At 42.1% G+C, this 20805-nt stretch overlaps 1 protein-coding gene across 4 annotated transcripts in view; it reads right to left on the bottom strand.

Annotated features, from left to right (window-relative positions):
- The window catches only part of rufy3 (RUN and FYVE domain containing 3), a 66208-nt gene that overhangs the window by 13210 nt on the left and 32193 nt on the right, over window positions 1-20805 (bottom strand). For all 4 annotated transcript variants that reach the window (XM_061895836.1, XM_061895842.1, XM_061895852.1 and 1 more), the window contains exons 10-11: window positions 16012-16095; window positions 15780-15947 (exon numbers count right to left, since the gene is read on the bottom strand). In XM_061895836.1, coding sequence (XP_061751820.1) covers window positions 15780-15947; window positions 16012-16095 — 252 coding nt within the window. The remainder of the gene's footprint in view (window positions 1-15779; window positions 15948-16011; window positions 16096-20805) is intronic.

Consider the following 20805-nt stretch of genomic DNA (forward strand, 5'->3'; position numbering starts at 1 on the left):
CTGTGAAAGTCCAGTCCAAAGTGGATCTAACATAATACTGTGAAAGTCCAGTCCATAGTGGATCTAACATAATACTGTGAAAGTCCAGTCCATAGTGGATCTAACATAATATTGTGAAAGTCCAGTCCATAGTGGATCTAACATAATATTGTGAAAGTCCAGTCCATAGTGGATCTAACATAATATTGTGAAAGTCCAGTCCATAGTGGGTCTAACATAATATTGTGAAAGTCCAGTCCATAGAGGATCTAACATAATATTGTGAAAGTCCAGTCCAAAGTGGATCCAACATAATATTGTGAAAGTCCAGTCCATAGTGGATCTAACATAATATTGTGAAAGTCCAGTCCATAGTGGATCTAACATAATATTGTGAAAGTCCAGTCCATAGTGGATCTAACATAATATTGTGAAAGTCCAGTCCATAGTGGATCTAACATAATATTGTGAAAGTCCAGTCCATAGTGGATCTAACATAATATTGTGAAAGTCCAGTCCGTAATGGGTCTAACATAATATTGTGAAAGTCCAGTCCATAGAGGATCTAACATAATATTGTGAAAGTCCAGTCCAAAGTGGATCCAACATAATATTGTGAAAGTCCAGTCCATAGTGGGTCCAACATAATATTGTAAAAGTCCAGTCCATAGTGGGTCTAACATAATATTGTAAAAGTCCAGTCCATAGTGGATCTAACATAATATTGTGAAAGTCCAGTCCATAGTGGATCTAACATAATATTGTGAAAGTCCAGTCCATAGTGGATCTAACATAATACTGTGAAAGTCCAGTCCAAAGTGGATCTAACATGATATTGTGAAAGTCCAGTCCATAGTGGATCTAACATAATATTGTAAAAGTCCAGTCCATAGTGGATCTAACATAATATTGTGAAAGTCCAGTCCATAGTGGATCTAACATGATATTGTGAAAGTCCAGTCCATAGTGGATCTAACATAATATTGTGAAAGTCCAGTCCAAAGTGGATCTAACATGATATTGTGAAAGTCCAGTCCATAGTGGATCTAACATAATATTGTGAAAGTCCAGTCCATAGTGGATCTAACATAATATTGTGAAAGTCCAGTCCATAGTGGATCTAACATAATATTGTGAAAGTCCAGTCCATAGTGGATCTAACATAATATTGTGAAAGTCCAGTCCATAGTGGATCTAACATAATACTGTGAAAGTCCAGTCCAAAGTGGATCTAACATAATATTGTGAAAGTCCAGTCCATAGTGGATCTAACATAATATTGTGAAAGTCCAGTCCATAGTGGATCTAACATAATATTGTGAAAGTCCAGTCCATAGTGGATCTAACATAATACTGTGAAAGTCCAGTCCAAAGTGGATCTAACATAATACTGTGAAAGTCCAGTCCATAGTGGATCTAACATAATATTGTGAAAGTCCAGTCCAAAGTGGATCCAACATAATATTGTGAAAGTCCAGTCCATAGTGGGTCTAACATAATATTGTAAAAGTCCAGTCCATAGTGGATCTAACATAATATTGTGAAAGTCCAGTCCATAGTGGATCTAACATAATATTGTGAAAGTCCAGTCCATAGTGGATCTAACATAATATTGTGAAAGTCCAGTCCATAGTGGATCTAACATAATACTGTGAAAGTCCAGTCCAAAGTGGATCTAACATAATACTGTGAAAGTCCAGTCCATAGTGGATCTAACATAATACTGTGAAAGTCCAGTCCAAAGTGGATCTAACATGATATTGTGAAAGTCCAGTCCATAGTGGATCTAACATAATATTGTGAAAGTCCAGTCCATAGTGGATCTAACATAATATTGTGAAAGTCCAGTCCATAGTGGATCTAACATAATATTGTGAAAGTCCAGTCCATAGTGGATCTAACATAATATTGTGAAAGTCCAGTCCATAGTGGATCTAACATAATACTGTGAAAGTCCAGTCCAAAGTGGATCTAACATAATACTGTGAAAGTCCAGTCCATAGTGGATCTAACATAATACTGTGAAAGTCCAGTCCAAAGTGGATCTAACATGATATTGTGAAAGTCCAGTCCATAGTGGATCTAACATAATATTGTGAAAGTCCAGTCCATAGTGGATCTAACATAATATTGTGAAAGTCCAGTCCATAGTGGATCTAACATAATATTGTGAAAGTCCAGTCCATAGTGGATCTAACATAATATTGTGAAAGTCCAGTCCATAGTGGATCTAACATAATAAATGATAAATGATAAATGGGTTGTACTTGTATAGCGCTTTTCTACCTTCAAGGTACTCAAAGCGCTTTGACACTACTTCCACATTTACCCATTCACACACACATTCACACACTGATGGAGGGAGCTGCCATGCAAGGCGCCAACCAGCACCCATCAGGAGCAAGGGTGAAGTGTCTTGCTCAGGACACAACGGACGTGACGAGGTTGGTTCTAGGTGGGATTTGAACCAGTGACCCTCGGGTTGCGCACGGCCACTCTCCCACTGCGCCACGCCGTCCCTAATACTGTGAAAGTCCAGTCCAAAGTTGATCTAACATAATATTGTGAAAGTCCAGTCCATAGTGGATCTAACATAATATTGTGAAAGTCCAGTCCATAGTGGATCTAGCATAATATTGTGAAAGTCCAGTCCATAGTGGATCTAACATAATATTGTGAAAGTCCAGTCCATAGTGGATCTAACATAATACTGTGAAAGTCCAGTCCAAAGTGGATCTAACATAATACTGTGAAAGTCCAGTCCATAGTGGATCTAACATAATACTGTGAAAGTCCAGTCCAAAGTGGATCTAACATGATATTGTGAAAGTCCAGTCCATAGTGGATCTAACATAATATTGTGAAAGTCCAGTCCATAGTGGATCTAACATAATATTGTGAAAGTCCAGTCCATAGTGGATCTAACATAATATTGTGAAAGTCCAGTCCATAGTGGATCTAACATAATATTGTGAAAGTCCAGTCCATAGTGGATCTAACATAATATTGTGAAAGTCCAGTCCATAGTGGATCTAACATAATATTGTGAAAGTCCAGTCCATAGTGGATCTAACATAATATTGTGAGAGTCCAGTCCATAGTGGATCTAACATAATATTGTGAAAGTCCAGTCCATAGTGGATCTAACATAATATTGTGAAAGTCCAGTCCATAGTGCTGGCCTGGCTAACCCGCGGCTCGCGAGCCTCATGCGGCTCTTTAACTAGTTTCATGCGGCTCTTCAGGATCTGTCACATGACATGCGTCAAAAATGCTTGGCTGGCGCTGTCATTCACTCCCCCTACAGCTAGATGGCACACTGACCATTAAGCCTGTTTGCGTGACGTCAAACGAGCGACGAGAGAATCTTTGGTGTTACATCATTTGTGTTGTAAACAATTTCCGTCAAGGTACCTCTTAAAATGGCAGGGGAAAAAAAGCACAGCCAAACGAAAATATGAAGAAGAACACAGGAGGTTTTTGCCAGAGTGGGAGAGTTTATATTTTTTTGTTAAACGTAATGGCAAGCCGATCTGCCTCATATGTCACGCAGCATTAGCGCATTTCAAAGCTTCAAATCTTCAGCGTCACTTCAGCTCACTCCACCCTAACATCGAACAGGAATTTCCAAAAGGGACTGAACTTCGCAATAACAAGTTGGTCGCTTTGAAAAGCCAGGCAGAAAACCAAGTGCAGTTTTTCCAAAAATTTACGAAACACTCGGAGACCGTAACGCTTGCATCTTATCAGCTGGCTTGGAACATAACACGGGCTAAAAAGCCATACAACGAAGGGGACTTCATTAAAAAATGCCTCATTGACGCCTCGGAAATCTTGGCTCCTGGAGAAGACAAACTAAAACGGAGCGTATCAGACGTTCAACTGTTCCGCCACAGTGTTAAACGCAGAATGTCGGATATAATACTGTAGCAGAGTGTCCTGGGTTCGCATAATTTGGGTGCTGATAAAATAAAATAATAAAAGGGAGTCATAAGAGCAGGTCCAGTCTCCACCACTTCTTTATTGTTCCCTTCTTTACACCTCTTTCCATATACCCATCTATCACCTTCTTCAACAACCCGCCTTTATATAGACCTCTTACGTCACAGCCTTACGGCAACACTGGAGGGACACCCTGAACTGTTTGTTACAATACAGCTGTTGAATCACAGTTGCACTCTGACTTTCAAGCATGTGAGTATTTTAGTGTGGCATTGGATGAGAGTTGTGACATACAAGACAAGCCTCAGTTGGCAATATTTGCACGGTCTGTGTCAAATGAATGTATGATCAAAGAAGAACTCCTTGATATTGTGACATTAAAAGACAGAACCCGTGGCATAGATGTGAAAGAAGCAATGATGGCTGCGTTTGCAAAAGCAAATCTGCCCATACCAAAACTAACTGCAATAGCCACGGATGGAGCGCCATCTCCGGTTTGGGGAGGATACCCTGCCCCAAGTGGAGGAGTTCAAGTACCTAGGAGTCTTGTTCACGAGTGGGGGAAGAGTGGATCGTGAGATCGACAGGCGGATCGGTGCGGCGTCTTCAGTAATGCGGACGTTGTACCGATCCGTTGTGGTGAAGAAGGAGCTGAGCCGGAAGGCAAAGCTCTCAATTTACCGGTCGATCTACGTTCCCATCCTCACCTATGGTCATGAGCTTTGGGTCATGACCGAAAGGATAAGATCACGGGTACAAGCGGCCCAAATGAGTTTCCTCCGCCGGGTGGCGGGGCTCTCTCCTAGAGATAGGGTGAGAAGCTCTGCCATCCGGGAGGAGCTCAAAGTAAAGCCGCTGCTCCTTCACATCGAGAGGAGCCAGATGAGGTGGTTCGGGCATCTGGTCAGGATGCCACCCGAACGCCTCCCTAGGGATGTGTTTAGGGCACGTCCAGCTGGTAGGAGGCCACGGGGAAGACCCAGGACACGTTGGAAAGACTATGTCTCCCGGCTGGCCTGGGAACGCCTCGGGATCCCCCGGGAAGAGCTAGACGAAGTGGCTGGAGATAGGGAAGTCTGGGCTTCCCTGCTTAGGCTGCTGCCCCCGCGACCCGACCTCGGATAAGCGGAAGATGATGGATGGATGGATGGAGCGCCAGCCATGATCGGAAATGTGAACGGGCTTGTGGGGCTGTGCAAAGCTGATCAAACATTTCCCGACTTTTGGAATTTCCGCTGCATCATCCACAGGGAGCAACTCGTGTCTAAATCATTGAATTTAAACAACGTCATGTAGCCTGTGATAGAAATCGTCAACTACATCCGCACACATGCGCTTAACCACAGGCAATTCAATCAATCAATCAATGTTTACTTATATAGCCCTAAATCACTAGTGTCTCAAAGGGCTGCACAAACCACCACGACATCCTCGGTAGGCCCACATAAGGGCAAGGAAAACTCACACCCAGTGGGACGTCGGTGACAATAATGACTACGAGAACCTTAGAGAGGAGGAAAGCAATGGATGTCGAGCGGGTCTAACATGATACTGTGAAAGTTCAATCCACAATGGATACAACACAGTCGCGAGAGTCCAGTCCAAAGAGGATCCAAGACACAGCAGCGAGAGTCCCGTTCACAGCGGAGCCAGCAGGAAACCATCCCAAGCGTAGGCGGACCAGCAGCGCAGAGATGTCCCCAGCCGATACACAGGCGAGCAGTACATGGCCACCGGATCGGACTGGACCCCCTCCACACGGGAGAGTGGGACATAGAAGAAAAAGAAAAGAAACGGCAGATCAACTGGTCTAAAAAGGGAGTCTATTTAAAGGCTAGAGTATACAAATGAGTTTTAAGGTGAGACTTAAATGCTTCTACTGAGGTGGCATCGCAAACTGTTACCGGGAGGGTATTCCAGAGTACTGGAGCCCGAACGGAAAATGCTCTATAGCCCGCAGACTTTTTTTGGGCTTTGGGAATCACTAATAAGCCGGAGTCCTTTGAACGCAGATTTCTTGCCGGGACATATGGTACAATACAATCGGCAAGATAGGATGGAGCTAGACCGTGTAGTATTTTATACGTAAGTAGTAAAACCTTAAAGTTACATCTTAAGTGCACAGGAAGCCAGTGCAGGTGAGCCAGTACAGGTGTAATGTGATCAAACTTTCTTGTTCTTGTCAAAAGTCTAGCAGCCGCATTTTGTACCAACTGTAATCTTTTAATGCTAGACATGGGGAGACCCGAAAATAATACGTTACAGTAATCGAGACGAGGCGTAACAAACGCATGGATAATGATCCCAGCGTCTTTAGCAATCTCATCGCTAAGCTGGACCAAGGGCTTCCAGTTGACCTGCCGCTGCACTGCACTGTGAGGTGGCTGTCAAAAAGCAAGGAATTCTCCCGCTTCTTTGAGTTTTTGGATGCTGTGAAACTGTTCATGGAAGAGAAGGACAAGGACTATCCCAAGCTCTCAGACCTCGAGTGGATTATGGATCTGGCATTTTCAGTCGACAAGCTATGTCACTTGGACAGACTGAACCTGACCCTGCAGGGTAAGTGAAAAACGCTGCCTGACCTGGTGCAAAGTGTTTGCGTTTGTCAACAAACTAAAGCTGTTCGAGGCGCATATTCAAAAGGGAGATTTAACACATTTTCATACTCTGCTAAAAGCCGGTGAGCAAGTCACCAGCGCCGCCCTGAAAAAGAAAAGAGACAGATATACAACACTGGTTTCAAACCTGCACGAAAGGTTTGTGACCCGGTTCTGTGATCTACAACTGAAAAGACCACAGATTACGTTCCTCGTCGACCCATTTAATGCGGAGACAGACTGTTTGAAAGCCCCGCTTGTCACAGATGAGGCTGCGGCTGAGTTGGAGATGATCGACCTTTGTGAGGAGGATCAACTGAAAGCTGTTTTAAGGGAAGGGACCGTTGAGTTCTGGAAAAGTGTGCTAATTGAAAAATACCCCAACATCAAACGAGCTGCGCTTAAGATACTGTCCATGTTTGGGTCAACGTACGTCTGCGAGTCTGCGTTTTCTACCCTGAAACATCTGAAATCAAAGCATCGATCTGTTCTGACTGACACTCATTTGAAAGAATTGCTTAGAGTGGCAACAACAGAATACAAGCCAGATTTGAAGAGGATTGTTCAAGATAAGGAATGCCAGAAGTCTCACTAAGCAGCATAGGAAGAGAAATATGTTATTGAAACTTATTCTATTATTGTTTGTGGACTTGCTTGAACTGAGAGTTTGTGTGTGTGAGACAGTGCACACTATGTTAACTGTTGAAAATTACTGATATCATGTTGGTGTGGTTATTTTCATTAGATCTGGCTGAGCAGAGGTCTGTGTATGCGTGCATACATGATTAAAAGATGCTTTTCATGTGTACCCATGTGTATGATGTGGCTCTTTGCAGTAACACCGAAAAAAAAGTGGCTCTTGGTCTCTGACTAGTTGGCCACCCCTGCCATAGTGGATCCAACATAATAGTGAGAGTCCAGTCCATAGTGGATCTAACATAATATTGTGAAAGTCCAGTCCATAGTGGATCCAACATAATAGTGAGAGTCCAGTCCATAGTGGATTCAACATAATATTGTGAAAGTCCAGTCCATAGTGGATCTAACATAATATTGTGAAAGTCCAGTCCATAGTGGATCTAGCATAATATTGTGAAAGTCCAGTCCATAGTGGATCCAACATAATATTGAGAGTCCAGTCCATAGTGGACCTAACATAATAGTGAGAGTCCAGTCCATAGTGGATCTAGCATAATATTGTGAAAGTCCAGTCCATAGTGGATTCAACATAATATTGTGAAAGTCCAGTCCATAGTGGATCTAACATAATATTGTGAAAGTCCAGTCCATAGTGGATCTAACATAATATTGTGAAAGTCCAGTCCATAGTGGATCTAACATAATATTGTGAAAGTCCAGTCCATAGTGGATCTAACATAATATTGTGAAAGTCCAGTCCATAGTGGATCTAGCATAATATTGTGAAAGTCCAGTCCATAGTGGATCTAACATAATATTGTGAAAGTCCAGTCCATAGAGGATCTAACATAATATTGTGAAAGTCCAGTCCAAAGTGGATCTAACATAATATTGTGAAAGTCCAGTCCAAAGTGGATCCAACATAATATTGTGAAAGTCCAGTCCATAGTGGGTCTAACATAATATTGTAAAAGTCCAGTCCATAGTGGATCTAACATAATATTGTGAAAGTCCAGTCCATAGTGGATCTAACATAATACTGTGAAAGTCCAGTCCAAAGTGGATCTAACATAATACTGTGAAAGTCCAGTCCAAAGTGGATCTAACATAATAGTGTGAAAGTCCAGTCCATAGTGGATCTAACATAATAGTGAGAGTCCAGTCCATAGTGGATCTAACATAACATTGTGAAAGTCCAGTCCATAGTGGATCTAACATAATATTGTGAAAGTCCAGTCCATAGTGGATCTAGCATAATATTGTGAAAGTCCAGTCCATAGTGGATCTAACATAATATTGTGAAAGTCCAGTCCATAGTGGATCTAGCATAATATTGTGAAAGTCCAGTCCATAGTGGATTCAACATAATATTGTGAAAGTCCAGTCCATAGTGGATCTAACATAATATTGTGAAAGTCCAGTCCATAGTGGATTCAACATAATATTGTGAAAGTCCAGTCCATAGTGGATCTAACATAATATTGTGAAAGTCCAGTCCATAGTGGATCTAACATAATATTGTGAAAGTCCAGTCCATAGTGGATCTAGCATAATATTGTGAAAGTCCAGTCCATAGTGGATCTAACATAATATTGTTAAAGTCCAGTCCATAGTGGATCTAACATAATAGTGAGAGTCCAGTCCATAGTGGATCTAACATAATAGTATGAGAGTCCAGTCCATGGTGGATCTAACATAATATTGCGAAAGTCCAGTCCAAAGTGGATCTAACATAATAGTGTGAAAGTCCAGTCCATAGTGGATCTAACATAATAGTGTGAAAGTCCAGTCCATAGTGGATCTAACATAATAGTGAGAGTCCAGTCCATAGTGGATCTAACATAATAGTGATGATCCCAAAAGGTTTATTTTGTCCTTCCAGAGAAGCTGAAGCCAATAAACTCGGTTGGGTCACTTCATCTTTTAGCAGCGAGCAACAACACAACAGTATCATCATCCCTGGCGAGCGTGTCACACAACCAGTCCGCCCATCAGCTAATATTTAACACAGGCCCCCACATCACCATTTAGCTGCCCGATATATGCCTGATACATTATTCTTTAATTTTGCCACTCCAGAATCAGCATGTCCTCATCCATTTGTCAACTAGGGTCGTACGGTATACCGATACTAGTATAGTACCGCGATACTAATGAATCATATTTGATACCGCCTCTAAATAGTGTACTCTTTAAGGGTTTTTAGCCTTTTTCGGAATGAGTCCAAAGGAACCGATGGATAAGCGATGTGCGGTTTGAAACTTTCAGGAAGTATCCACAGCGTTGTCGACACCTCCTCCCCTTTTCTTCCACTGAAAGGAGGACATTTCCTATTTCTTAGTTATCGTATCTTTTGAAGATAAGTGGTTTTGTGACGTCCAACTGAGTACACCACAGGGATGAAGACACAATGTGTGTGTGTTGGCAGAGGACAGTTTTGCTAGTAGTTGTTCTCAATTCAAACTGTAATACAGAGTTTTGATTTGAGCTTTTGATTGTCAATAATAATAATAATTTTTGGTAAGAGGAAAAGAGAGGACACCATCAAACTGTCGATAGATGGAATTGATATTGAAAGGGTTTCTGAACTTAGATTTTTAGGAGTGATACTGGATGACGGTCTGACATGGAAATCTCATATTGCACATGTACGAAAAAAGATGTCTAAGAGTATTTTTATATTAAACAAGGTAAAATATATGTTAGATTATAGAGCAATGCGCATATTGTATTGTGCACTTATATTGCCATATATCAGCTACTGTGTGGAAGTGTGGGGGAACACATATAAGAGTAACATAAAGGCATTGTATCAATTACAGAAAAGAGCTATAAGGATTATTCATAAAGTAGATTACTTAGAACACACTAACATTTTATTTATTAACTCTGGACTATTGAAACTACAGGAGCTAGTAAAGCTACAGACATTGTGTGTCATGTTTAAGGCTAGAAGTAAAACATTACCAGCAAATTTACAAAAAATGTTTGTCATCACTTCTGAGAATACAGAGCATAGAAGAAAAGGTCATTTCAAACAACAATATTCAAGGACAACTTTAAAGCAAATGTGTACATCAGTGGTGGGGGTAAAATTGTGGAATTCTCTTTACAACGAGATAAAAAACTGTAAAAATATATTCCAATTGAAAAAAATATATAAAGATAGAACGATAAGATCATATGGACAGACATAAGTGTTTACATTTTGTTTTTTATTTATTATTTTACTTATTTTTTGTCTGGTTTGGTATTTGCTCTGTATCATTCCGTGAGGTGTATATTATATTATTACTATTATTTTCTTGGTTTGGTTTATACTTTATGAAGTTTTGCACTTGTTGTGTTTTTCTTGTGTTTTTTGTTTTTGATTGTTTCATCACATTTGGATATATGTGTCGGCTTAAATGATATTCATGAAGTAAGATAAATGTATTATGTCAAAGGGGGCAGGAAATTATAAGATTTTCTTCATCCTGCTCCTTCTCAGGAATTGTGTGAATTTAAATTGTATAATTGTGATATAATTATTTATCGTTCTAAATGCACATCAATGAATGAGATAAATAAAAATGAAATGAAAAATGAAATGAAATGAAATAATCATAATAATGGATTGAATTTCTTTCACCGAATTTCCAATTTTTATACTGTAAATACTTTTTTGTTTGTTTGTTTTTAATGTGCCCTGCGATGAGGTGGCGACTTGTCCAGGGTGTACCCCGCCTTCCGCCCCATTGTAGCTGAGATAGGCGCCAGCGCCCCCCGCGACCCCAAAAAAAGGGAATAAGCGGTAGAAAATGGATGGATGTTTTTAATGTATTTTAATTGCCCTGCGATGAGGGGGGCGACTTGTCCAGGGTGTACTCCGCCTTCCGCCCGAATGCAGCTGAGATAGGCTCCAGCAACCTCCCGCAACCCCAAAAGCTACAAGCGGTAATGGATGGATGGATGTATTTAAATTATTCGTATTTGATCAATACACATCCTTTTTATTGAATATATTTATAATAATTTAGGCATGATTGCAGGTATTTCATTATTATTATTTGACCATTTTGTTGCATTCTTTTTCAGCCATTGGTGCATCTTCATTGATAATGATATTTTCTGATCTGTTCAAACTAAAGTAGCAATTATTGTCACACACACACTAGGTGTGGCGGAATTATTCTCTGCATTTGACCCATCACCCTTGATCACCCTCTAGGAAGTGAGGGGAGCAGTGGGCAGCAGTGGTGGCCGCGCCCGGGAATTATTTTTGGTAGGGATGCACCGAAATGAAAATGTGTGGCCGAAGACCGAATAATGAATGCAGTTTTTCACAATTTTTTTTATATTGCATAAATAGCCTAGAATAAATATTTAGACATGTTTTTCAAATAAAGTATTTTTTTATTGAATATTGTCATTTTTTTAATGTTTTTCAAATAAAAAAAAGCACAAAGTTTTTCATTTATATTAGGCCTTCAAACAAAACATGCATTCCCCCAAAAAATAAAGTGCATTAAAGTGGATAAACCCAAAACAAATGAATTATTGTCCTTTTGGCAAAAGTCTGCTTAGCCACAGTAGATATGCTAATAATGTAAACAGAAGGCTCAAGTAAATCTCAATTAAGTGTGTGCTTGTAACCTCATACACTTATACAGGTAGCCTACACAACAGGCTAATAATGTAAACAGAGGCCCCACTAAATCTCAATTAAGTGTGTGCTTGTAACCTCATACACTTATACAGGTACACAACATATCCCAACGTCACTGCACGTTGGTTGATTGCGTCACTGCGTCAAAAAATTGCGTCACACGTCACTATTCGGCCTTGTTTTTAACTCATTCCACCGAAGGCCGAATGTGGCTTTTTTTTGCCATATTCGGACGAATATATTCGGTTACCGATTAATCGGTGCATCCCTAATTTTTGGTGATTCACCCTGAGTGCCAAGCAGGGAAGTAATGGGTCCCATTTTTTTAGTCTTTGGTACGACTCGGTTTGTACTCACAACCTACCGATTTCAGGGCAGACACTCTAACGACTAGGACACTGAGTATGAAATGTTTCTAGTAGGGCTATACTTTTTAAATAACATTGGATGGCAGCTCTATAATGAACTAAATTCCTCTATACCAGGGGTCGGCAACCTTTACCACTCAAAGAGCCATTTCGACCCGTTTCGCAAAATGAGGAAGACAATGGGAGCCGCAACTATTCTCGCCAATATCTGCTGGTGGTCACCCAGATGACAAGAATAAGGTCATGCTCTGAAACCATTGCCTTAAACACCTTCTACAACATGTACAAACTGCTTTCCAGTCCAGCAACATGTTGTGAGAGGCTTCCGCAGATGCACGCACACGACTGGAAGGCATACTGGGTGACACGGACTACACTGACGGTTGTGATATAAACAACTTTAACACGCCTACTAATATGCGCCACATTGTGAACCCACACAAAAGAAGAACGACAAACACATTTCGGGAGAAAATCCTCACAGTAACACAAAACAACAAATACCCAGAATCCTTTGCATCCATGATTATTCCCAACTATGTTATACACCCCGCGAGCACCAAACCCCGCCCACCTCAACCACGCAGGGAGGAGGGGCGGGGGGGGTTTGGTGCTCGCGGGGTGTATAACATAGTCAGGAAGTGTCATGGATGCAAAGGATTCTGGGTATTTGTTGTGTTGCGTTTATGTTGTGTTACTGTGAGGATTTTCTCCTGAAATGTGTTTGTCATTCTTCTTTTGTGTGGGTTCACAATGTGGCGCATATTAGTAGGAGTGTTAAAGTTGTTTATATCACAACCGTCAGTGTGCTCTGTGTCACCCAGTATGCCTTGCAATCTCATACATGTGCCGATGGAAGCAGTGAAATGCATGTGTCCGGGCGGCACGCAAATAGCATTCCGTGAATGGCGGGCGCGATGACGTTCAAGAGGACGTTAAGAGTAATATCATCACGGCATGCCCCTAATATTGTAGTCCGAGTGAAAATTGGAGAACGTTGACTCCGGGTGATGCCCGGGAAAGGCATTGAATTCCGGAATCTCCCCGCAACAATCTGGCGGGTCGGCGATTGTGCAGCTGAGCCGCATCAGAGTTGCCAAAGAGCCGCGGGTTGCCGACCCCTGCTCTATACAATAGATAACAGTTCTGTTCATTTTCTATATTACTTAAAAGAAAACTGGTTTGGTAATAAAATTCTACCCAAACATTTAATAAAGTCAAATATAAATAAGGCAACAAGAGAAATATACAACACTTCTCTTTTCTAAAGTAAATCTGCACTGCAGATATGATCATCTACATCAGAGGTGTCAAACTCAAATACAGAGTGGGCCAAAATTTTAAACTGAACAAAGCCGCGGGCTAAGGTTGAACAAATTAACCTTTTAATAGGGACCCAAACAAGTTTTGCATTGAATATTGCACAAGCAAGGCTTAAATAACTTTATAGTGACATGCAAAATAGCGTTTCAAATTAACATAATAATAATAATAATTAAAAAATATCAATGGCATATCAAATTATATATTGTAGCAAGGGGTTCTGAGTATTTGTTCCGTTGTGTTTATGTCGTGTTACGGTGCGGATGTTCTCCCGAAATGTGTTTGTCATTCTTGTTTGGTGTGGCTTTACAGTGTGGCGCATATTTGTAACAGCGTTAAAATTGTTTATTCAGCCACCTTGAGTGTGACCTGATCAAGCATGCCTTGCATTAACTTATGTGTGTGTAAAATACGCTTATATTGTGTGACTAGGACAGCACAATGTTTGTATGTAGGAAAATCCGACGTGATGCAAGGTTGTAGAGAAGGCTAAAGGAAGTGCCATTAAAAAAATATTGTTGTCCGGGTGGAAATCGGGAGAAATTTGGGAGAATGGTTTTCAGGAGGGCCATTGAACTTCGGGAGTCTCGGGAGGGTTGGCAAGTATGAGGATTAGCGGTGTTACAGCGGAATCGCCGCCGTATAAAACCGGCAGGCCAACTCTAATGTTTATTTTGATATTGCCTCAAGGGCCAAATGAAATTAATTTGGCCCGCGGGCCAGAGTTTGACACCCATGATCTACATCAACACTATGATTTCTTTGAGTGTCTGGACAGGACATATAAAAAAAAAAAAGATAAATAAAAAATCAAATTTTGATTTTAATGAATCCATTAAGAATCAAGATTCATTCAAAAATCTTATTTTTTGACACCCCCTAGTTTCTAGTCTCCTTAATAAAACGGCTTAGCTCATCTTCAGACCTTCAAGTGTTGCTACTATTTGTCAGTCCAGGAACCCGATTAATTTTAACGGGAACATTATCACAATTTCAAAAGGGTTAAAAACAATAAAAATCAGTTCCCAGTGGCTTGTTGTATTTTTTGAATTTTTTTTCAAAATTTTACCGGTCCCGGAATATCCCTAAATAAAGCTTTAAAGTGCCTTATTTTCGCTATCTTCGAAACCACTATCCATTTCCCTGTGACGTCATACAGGGCTGCCAATACAAACAACATGGCGGTTACCATAGCGACATTAGCTCGGATTCAGACTCGGATTTCAGCGGCTTAAGCGATTCAACAGATTACGCATGTCTTGAAACAGATGGTTGGAGTATGGAAGCAGATAGCGAAAACGAAATTGAAGAACAAATTGAAGCTATTGAGCAAATAGCTATTGACGGTATTCGGCCATAGCGTGGGTGTACCTAATGAAGTGGCCCATAGCATGGCTGCCTTATTAGCATCGGCGGTAAAATGTGCGGACCAAACGATCAGGACTTTCGCATCTTGTGACACTGGAGCAACTTTTAAATAAGTCGATTGGTAAGTGTTTGTTTCGCATTAAATGTGGGTATCTAGTTTCAAATGTACATACAGCTAGCGTAAATAGCATGTTAGCATCAATTAGCGTAGCATGTTAGCATCGATTAGCTGGCAGTCATGCCGTGACCAAATATGTCTGATTAGCACATAAGTCAACAACATCAACAAAACTCACCTTTGTGATTTTGTTGACTTAATCGTTGCAAATGCATCTGCAGGTTATCCATACATCTCTGTGCCATGTCTGTCTTAGCATCGCCGGTCAAATGCGAAGACACTCTGGCACATTCAATGGGGGTCTGGCGGCAGATTTCTTGCCGGTGGTGCAACTTGAATCCCTCCCTGTTAGTGTTGTTACACCCTCCGACAACACACCGACGAGGCACGATGTCTCCAAGGTTCCAAAAAATAGTCGAAAAAACGGAAAATAAAAGAGCTGAGACCCGGTGTTAGTAATGTGAAAATGAATATGGCGGGTGTGTTACCTCGGTGACGTCACGTTCTGACGTCGTCGCTAAAAGACCGATAAACAGAAAGGCGTTTGATTTGCCAAAATTCACCCATTTAGAGTTCGGAAATCGGTTAAAAAAATACATGGTCTTTTTTCTGCAACATCAAGGTATATATTGACGCTCGCATAGGTTTAGTGATAATGTTCCCCTTTAAATTTCTTAAAGACTCCTTGCTTTCAACAACGACAACACACAGCGTCTGCTTTCTATCCTGTTAGCTGCGGGATTAGCTCTTGCCTACCACATTTGTCGTGGGGTTAAGCCCCGCCCACGCAGCCTGACCTGTGACTTGTGGCTGAGCTGCTGGTTGATGACGCGAAGGTCTTCCAGCTGCTGCCGGAGCTCCACCAGCGCGTCCTGCTTGTCGCAGACGTCCTTCTCCAGCATCTTCATGGAGAGCTCCATCTCCTGCTTCATGCCGATCTGCACCTCCAGCTCCTTCTCCACGTCCTGCGCACAGTCAGACCTCAGGCATCTCATGGCCCGTCGAGGTGTGGCGGGTGGGAGGACTCACCAGTCGAAGGAGCGTTTCCTCCTTGAGCTGCTTGCGTGTCTCACCCAGTGCTGGACCGTCTGATGCGGAGTCGCTTCGCAACGCCTGAAACGCCAACAACAACGGACATGAAAACACCGACAAACAGGATCTGGATGTCTGTTGCAAATAGGGATGTACACAGAGTATTTTTTGGAACCAGTTCTTAGTTAGGTGAAGATTCTGTAACGATACTGTTATCTGTATTTTTTTTTATCCAGCTAGTTATGACACGCTGTCACATTCATTCAATTCCTCTGCTATACATAAAAAAACAGATGTGAACAATGACAAATAAAGAAGCAACACCACATAAAAGTTTGTAACAATATTTCCTCCACAAAGTCACGCACACGGGCAGCACGGTGTAGGAGGGGTTAGTGTGTCTGCCTCACAATACGAAGGTCCTGGGTTCGATCCTGCGCTCGGGATCTTTCCGTGTGGAGTTTGCATGTTCGCCCCGTGACTGTGTGGGTTCCCTCCGGGTACCTCGGCTTCCTCCCACCTCCAAAAACATGCACCTGGGGATAGGTTGAAAGGCAACTCTAAATGGTCCCTAGTGTGTGAATGTGAGTGTGAATGTTGTCTGTCTATCTGTGTTGGCTCTGCGATGATGTAGTGACTTGTCCAGGGTGTACGACGCCTTCCGCCCGATTGTGGCTGAGATAGGCGCCAGCACCCCCGGAGACCCAGAACGGGACAGGCGGTTGAAAAATGGATGGAAGTCACGCACACTGTCAGTGTGAAGTGAACACACTTTACTTAGAATCCAATCCAATCCAATCCACTTTATTTATAAAGCACATTTAAACAACAAGAACGTTTCCAAAGTGCTGCACAGCCATGTTAAAAACAATATTAAAAAACAATATTATGCTCCACCAATGACTGAATAAAAACAAAAAATAAATAAATATAAAACCAATATAAAAACAAATATGATTAAAAACTATTTTAAAGGGTAAAATCAATTAAAACAGTAAAATAGAAATCAAAGTGTATAAAAAACACAGAGGACCACACAACTCACGTAGTGTTAAAACCCAAAGAATAAAAGTGGGTCTTAAGACGAGACTTAAAACACTCCACTGTGGAAGCAGTTTGAACATGGAGCGGCAGAGTGTTCCAGAGCTTAGAGCCGACCACAGAGAAGGCCCTGTCTCCCCTGGTCTTAAGTCTGGTCTTGGGCACCACGAGCTGGAGCTGGCTCTCGGACCTCAGAGCGCACGCAGGAATGTAAATTTGGATGAGGTCCGAGATGTACTGAGGTGCCAGTCCATGTAAAGATTTAAAAACAAACAGCAATGTTTTAAAATCAATTCTAAAATGAACAGGGTGCCAGTGCAAACTCTGAAGAATTGGGGTTATATGCTGGCGCTTCCTGGCCCCTGTTAAAAGTCGTGCTGCCGCGTTCTGGACTAACTGCAACCGGGAGAGAGCTTTTTGGCTAATGCCAGCATAAAGTGCATTGCAGTAGTCCAGGCCACTTGAAATAAAAGCATGCACGACTTGTTCAAAAAGGTTAAGATAAAAACGGTTTAACCTTTACTAAAAGACGAAGATTCTGTTCATAACTTTTATGGACAGAATTTCTAGGCGGAGTCAAGGCGTTGAGGGGTTCCGGTTTGGTGACCGCTGGATTAGGTCTCTGCTTTTTGCAGATGATGTGGTCCTGATGGCTTCATCTGTCCGGGATCTTCAGCTCTCACTGGATCGGTTTGCAGCCGAGTGTGAAGCGACCGGAATGAGAATCAGCACCTCCAAGTCCGAGTCCATGGTTCTCGCCCGGAAAAGCGTGGAGTGCCATCTCCGGGTTGGGGTTGACCCTGCCCCAAGTGGAGGAGTTCAAGTACCTAGGAGTCTTGTTCACGAGTGGGGGAAGAGTGGATGGTGAGATCGACAGGCGGATCGGTGCGGCGTCTTCAGTAATGCGGACGTTGTACCGATCCGTTGTGGTGAAGAAGGAGCTGAGCCGGAAGGCAAAGCTCTCAATTTACCGGTCGATCTACGTTCCCATCCTCACCTATGGTCATGAGCTATGGGTTATGACCGAAAGGACAAGATCACGGGTACAAGCGGCCGAAATTAGTTTCCCCCGCTGGGTGATGGTGAGGAGCTAAAAGTAAAGCCGCTGCTCCTTCACATCGAGAGGAGCCAGATGAGGTGGTTCGGGCATCTGGTCAGGATGCCACCCGAACGCCTCCCTAGGGAGGCGTTTAGGGCACGTCCAACCGGTAGGAGGCCACGGGGAAGACCTAGGACACGTTGGGAAGACTATGTCTCCCGGCTGGCCTGGGAACGCCTCGGGATCCCCCGGGAAGAGCTAGACGAAGTGGCTGGGGAAAGGGAAGTCTGGGTTTCCCTGCTTAGGCTGCTGCCCCCGCGACCCGACCTCGGATAAGCGGAAGAAGATGGACGGATGGATGAAAACACAAAGATGATAAAAACACGATTTTAAAACGCCATTGACTTGTTTGTAAAGTTTAAAATGGCTGTCTATAGTGACGCCAAGGCTGGTGACTTTGGGACGCACATCACTTTGCAATGGTCCCAAGTCAGTGAGGGCCGGACCAAAAACTGAAATTTCCGTTTTTCCCTCATTCATTATTAAAAAATTCTGTGCTAACCAAGCCTTGACGTCACATAGACAGTTGAGAAGGGGTGTCAGGGGGCCGTCCTCCCAGCGACCCAATAATCCGCCGGCCAACATTAATCCACTTACAAAAGTAAAAAAAAAAAAAAAAGGGTAATATTATAATAATAATTATAATAGTAATAATAATATAATAATACATTAAGTTGTTTTGAAGCAAGATAGCATCAGCTGTTCGCGTGTCAATAAACACATCTTGCTTAAATGTGTTTCAGTTAGTTCGGTCTCTTGACTACAAACTGGGCGATCGAGCGTTATACTTGCTCACTTTTTAGTTCTATAATACACACCCGCATACATCGGTAGCTGTCAACACTCAGTAAAAACAAATAATTCCTATTGCTACAAAGTGCACACCCACATTAGGGCTGGGCGATATATCGCGGGTTTGTCTCTGTGTGATATAGAAAATGACTATATCGCAATATTCGGATATACGTTCTCAGGCAGTTGCTTTTAGTTGCTGGCATTACACAACAAACTCTCCTCGCTCTTTTTTGTCTCTACTTCTCACAGACAAGCAGGCGCACATTCTTACATACGTGCAACGTCATACGCCATCGCGGAGCAGAGAGGTAGCAGCATGGGTAACGTTAGCTGTGGTGTGAGTGATAATACGAGAGAGAGAAGGTGCGAATCGGGTAACAAATGAAGGAAGAATTAATTCCCAAGAAAAACCGCAGGGGTCCATTGTTTGGCTTCAAGTGGGAATATGTCGAACAGACAACCGTAATTTGTCAAAGGTGGGGCAAAAGCGTTGCTACAAAAAGTAGCATTACTGCTAAAATGTAGCATCATTTGAAAAGTCACCTGCTAGAGAACGAAGAGTGCTTACTCCGCATGTCAACATCCCCATTCGGTGCCACACCAACAAAATGCAGAGGCAACCATTTCCATATCAACACCGTATAAAAAAATTGTAAACAACATAAGGAGATAACGTCGGCAGGAACCTACCACATAGCGATTTGATTTCCTATTTGACAGTAATTGAAATATCTTGCGTGACATCATGCACAAAAGTGCACTTTATTTGTTTTTAACTATTGTAGTGGCGTTCTGTACAAAAAGCACACTTTAATTTAGTGTTGTTTTGGATATGTCATCTTAGTGACATCATGCACAAAAGTGCACAAATAGCTTGTTTTAAAGGGGAACATTATCACAATTTCAAAAGGGTTAAAAACAATAAAAATCAGTTCCCAGTGGCTTGTTGTATTTTTTGAATTTTTTTTTCAAAATTTTACCGGTCTCGGAATATCCTTAAATAAAGCTTTAAAGTGCCTTATTTTCGGCTCTCTGCGAAGACACTGGCCATTTCCCTGTGACGTCACACAGTGCTGCCAATGTAAACAAACAATGGGAATACCACAGCAAGATATAGCGACATTAGCTCGGATTCAAACTCGGATTTCAGCGACTTAAGCGATTACACATGTATTGAAACAGATGGTTGGAGTATGAAAATATTGAAGAAGAAACTGAAGCTATTGAGCGAATAGCTACTGAGCTATTCATAGCCATAGCATGGCCGAATAGCTGCGTTAGCATCGCCGGTAAAATGTGCGGACCAAACGATCAGGACTTTCGCATCTTTTGACACTGGAGCAACTTAAATCCGTCGATTGGTAAGTGTTTGTTTCGCATTAAATGTGGGTGGGAGGAAACGTAATATAGTTGCAAATGCATCTGCAGGTTATCCATACATCTCTGTACCATGTCTGCTTTAGCACCGCCGGTAAATAGCATGTTAGCATCGATTAGCGTAGCATGTTAGCATCGATTAGCTGGCAGTCAACATCAACAAAACTCACCTTTGTGATTTCGTTGACTATCGTTGCAAATGCATTTGCAGGTTATCCATACATCTCTGTGCCATGTCTGCCTTAGCCTCGCCGGTCAAATGTGGAGACACTCTGGCACATTCAATGGGGGTCTGGCGGCAGACACTTTGGCATCTTCGGGCCAGTGGTGCAACTTGAATCCCTCCCTGTTAGTGTTGTTACACCCTCCGACAACACACCGACGAGGCATGATGTCTCCAAGGTTCCAAAAAATAGTCAAAAAAACGGAAAATAACAGAGCTGAGACCCGGTGTTTGTAATGCGTTGAAAATGAAAATG

The sequence above is a fragment of the Nerophis ophidion genome, linkage group LG01 (assembly GCF_033978795.1).
Source record: "Nerophis ophidion isolate RoL-2023_Sa linkage group LG01, RoL_Noph_v1.0, whole genome shotgun sequence".
NCBI lineage: Eukaryota > Metazoa > Chordata > Actinopteri > Syngnathiformes > Syngnathidae > Nerophis > Nerophis ophidion.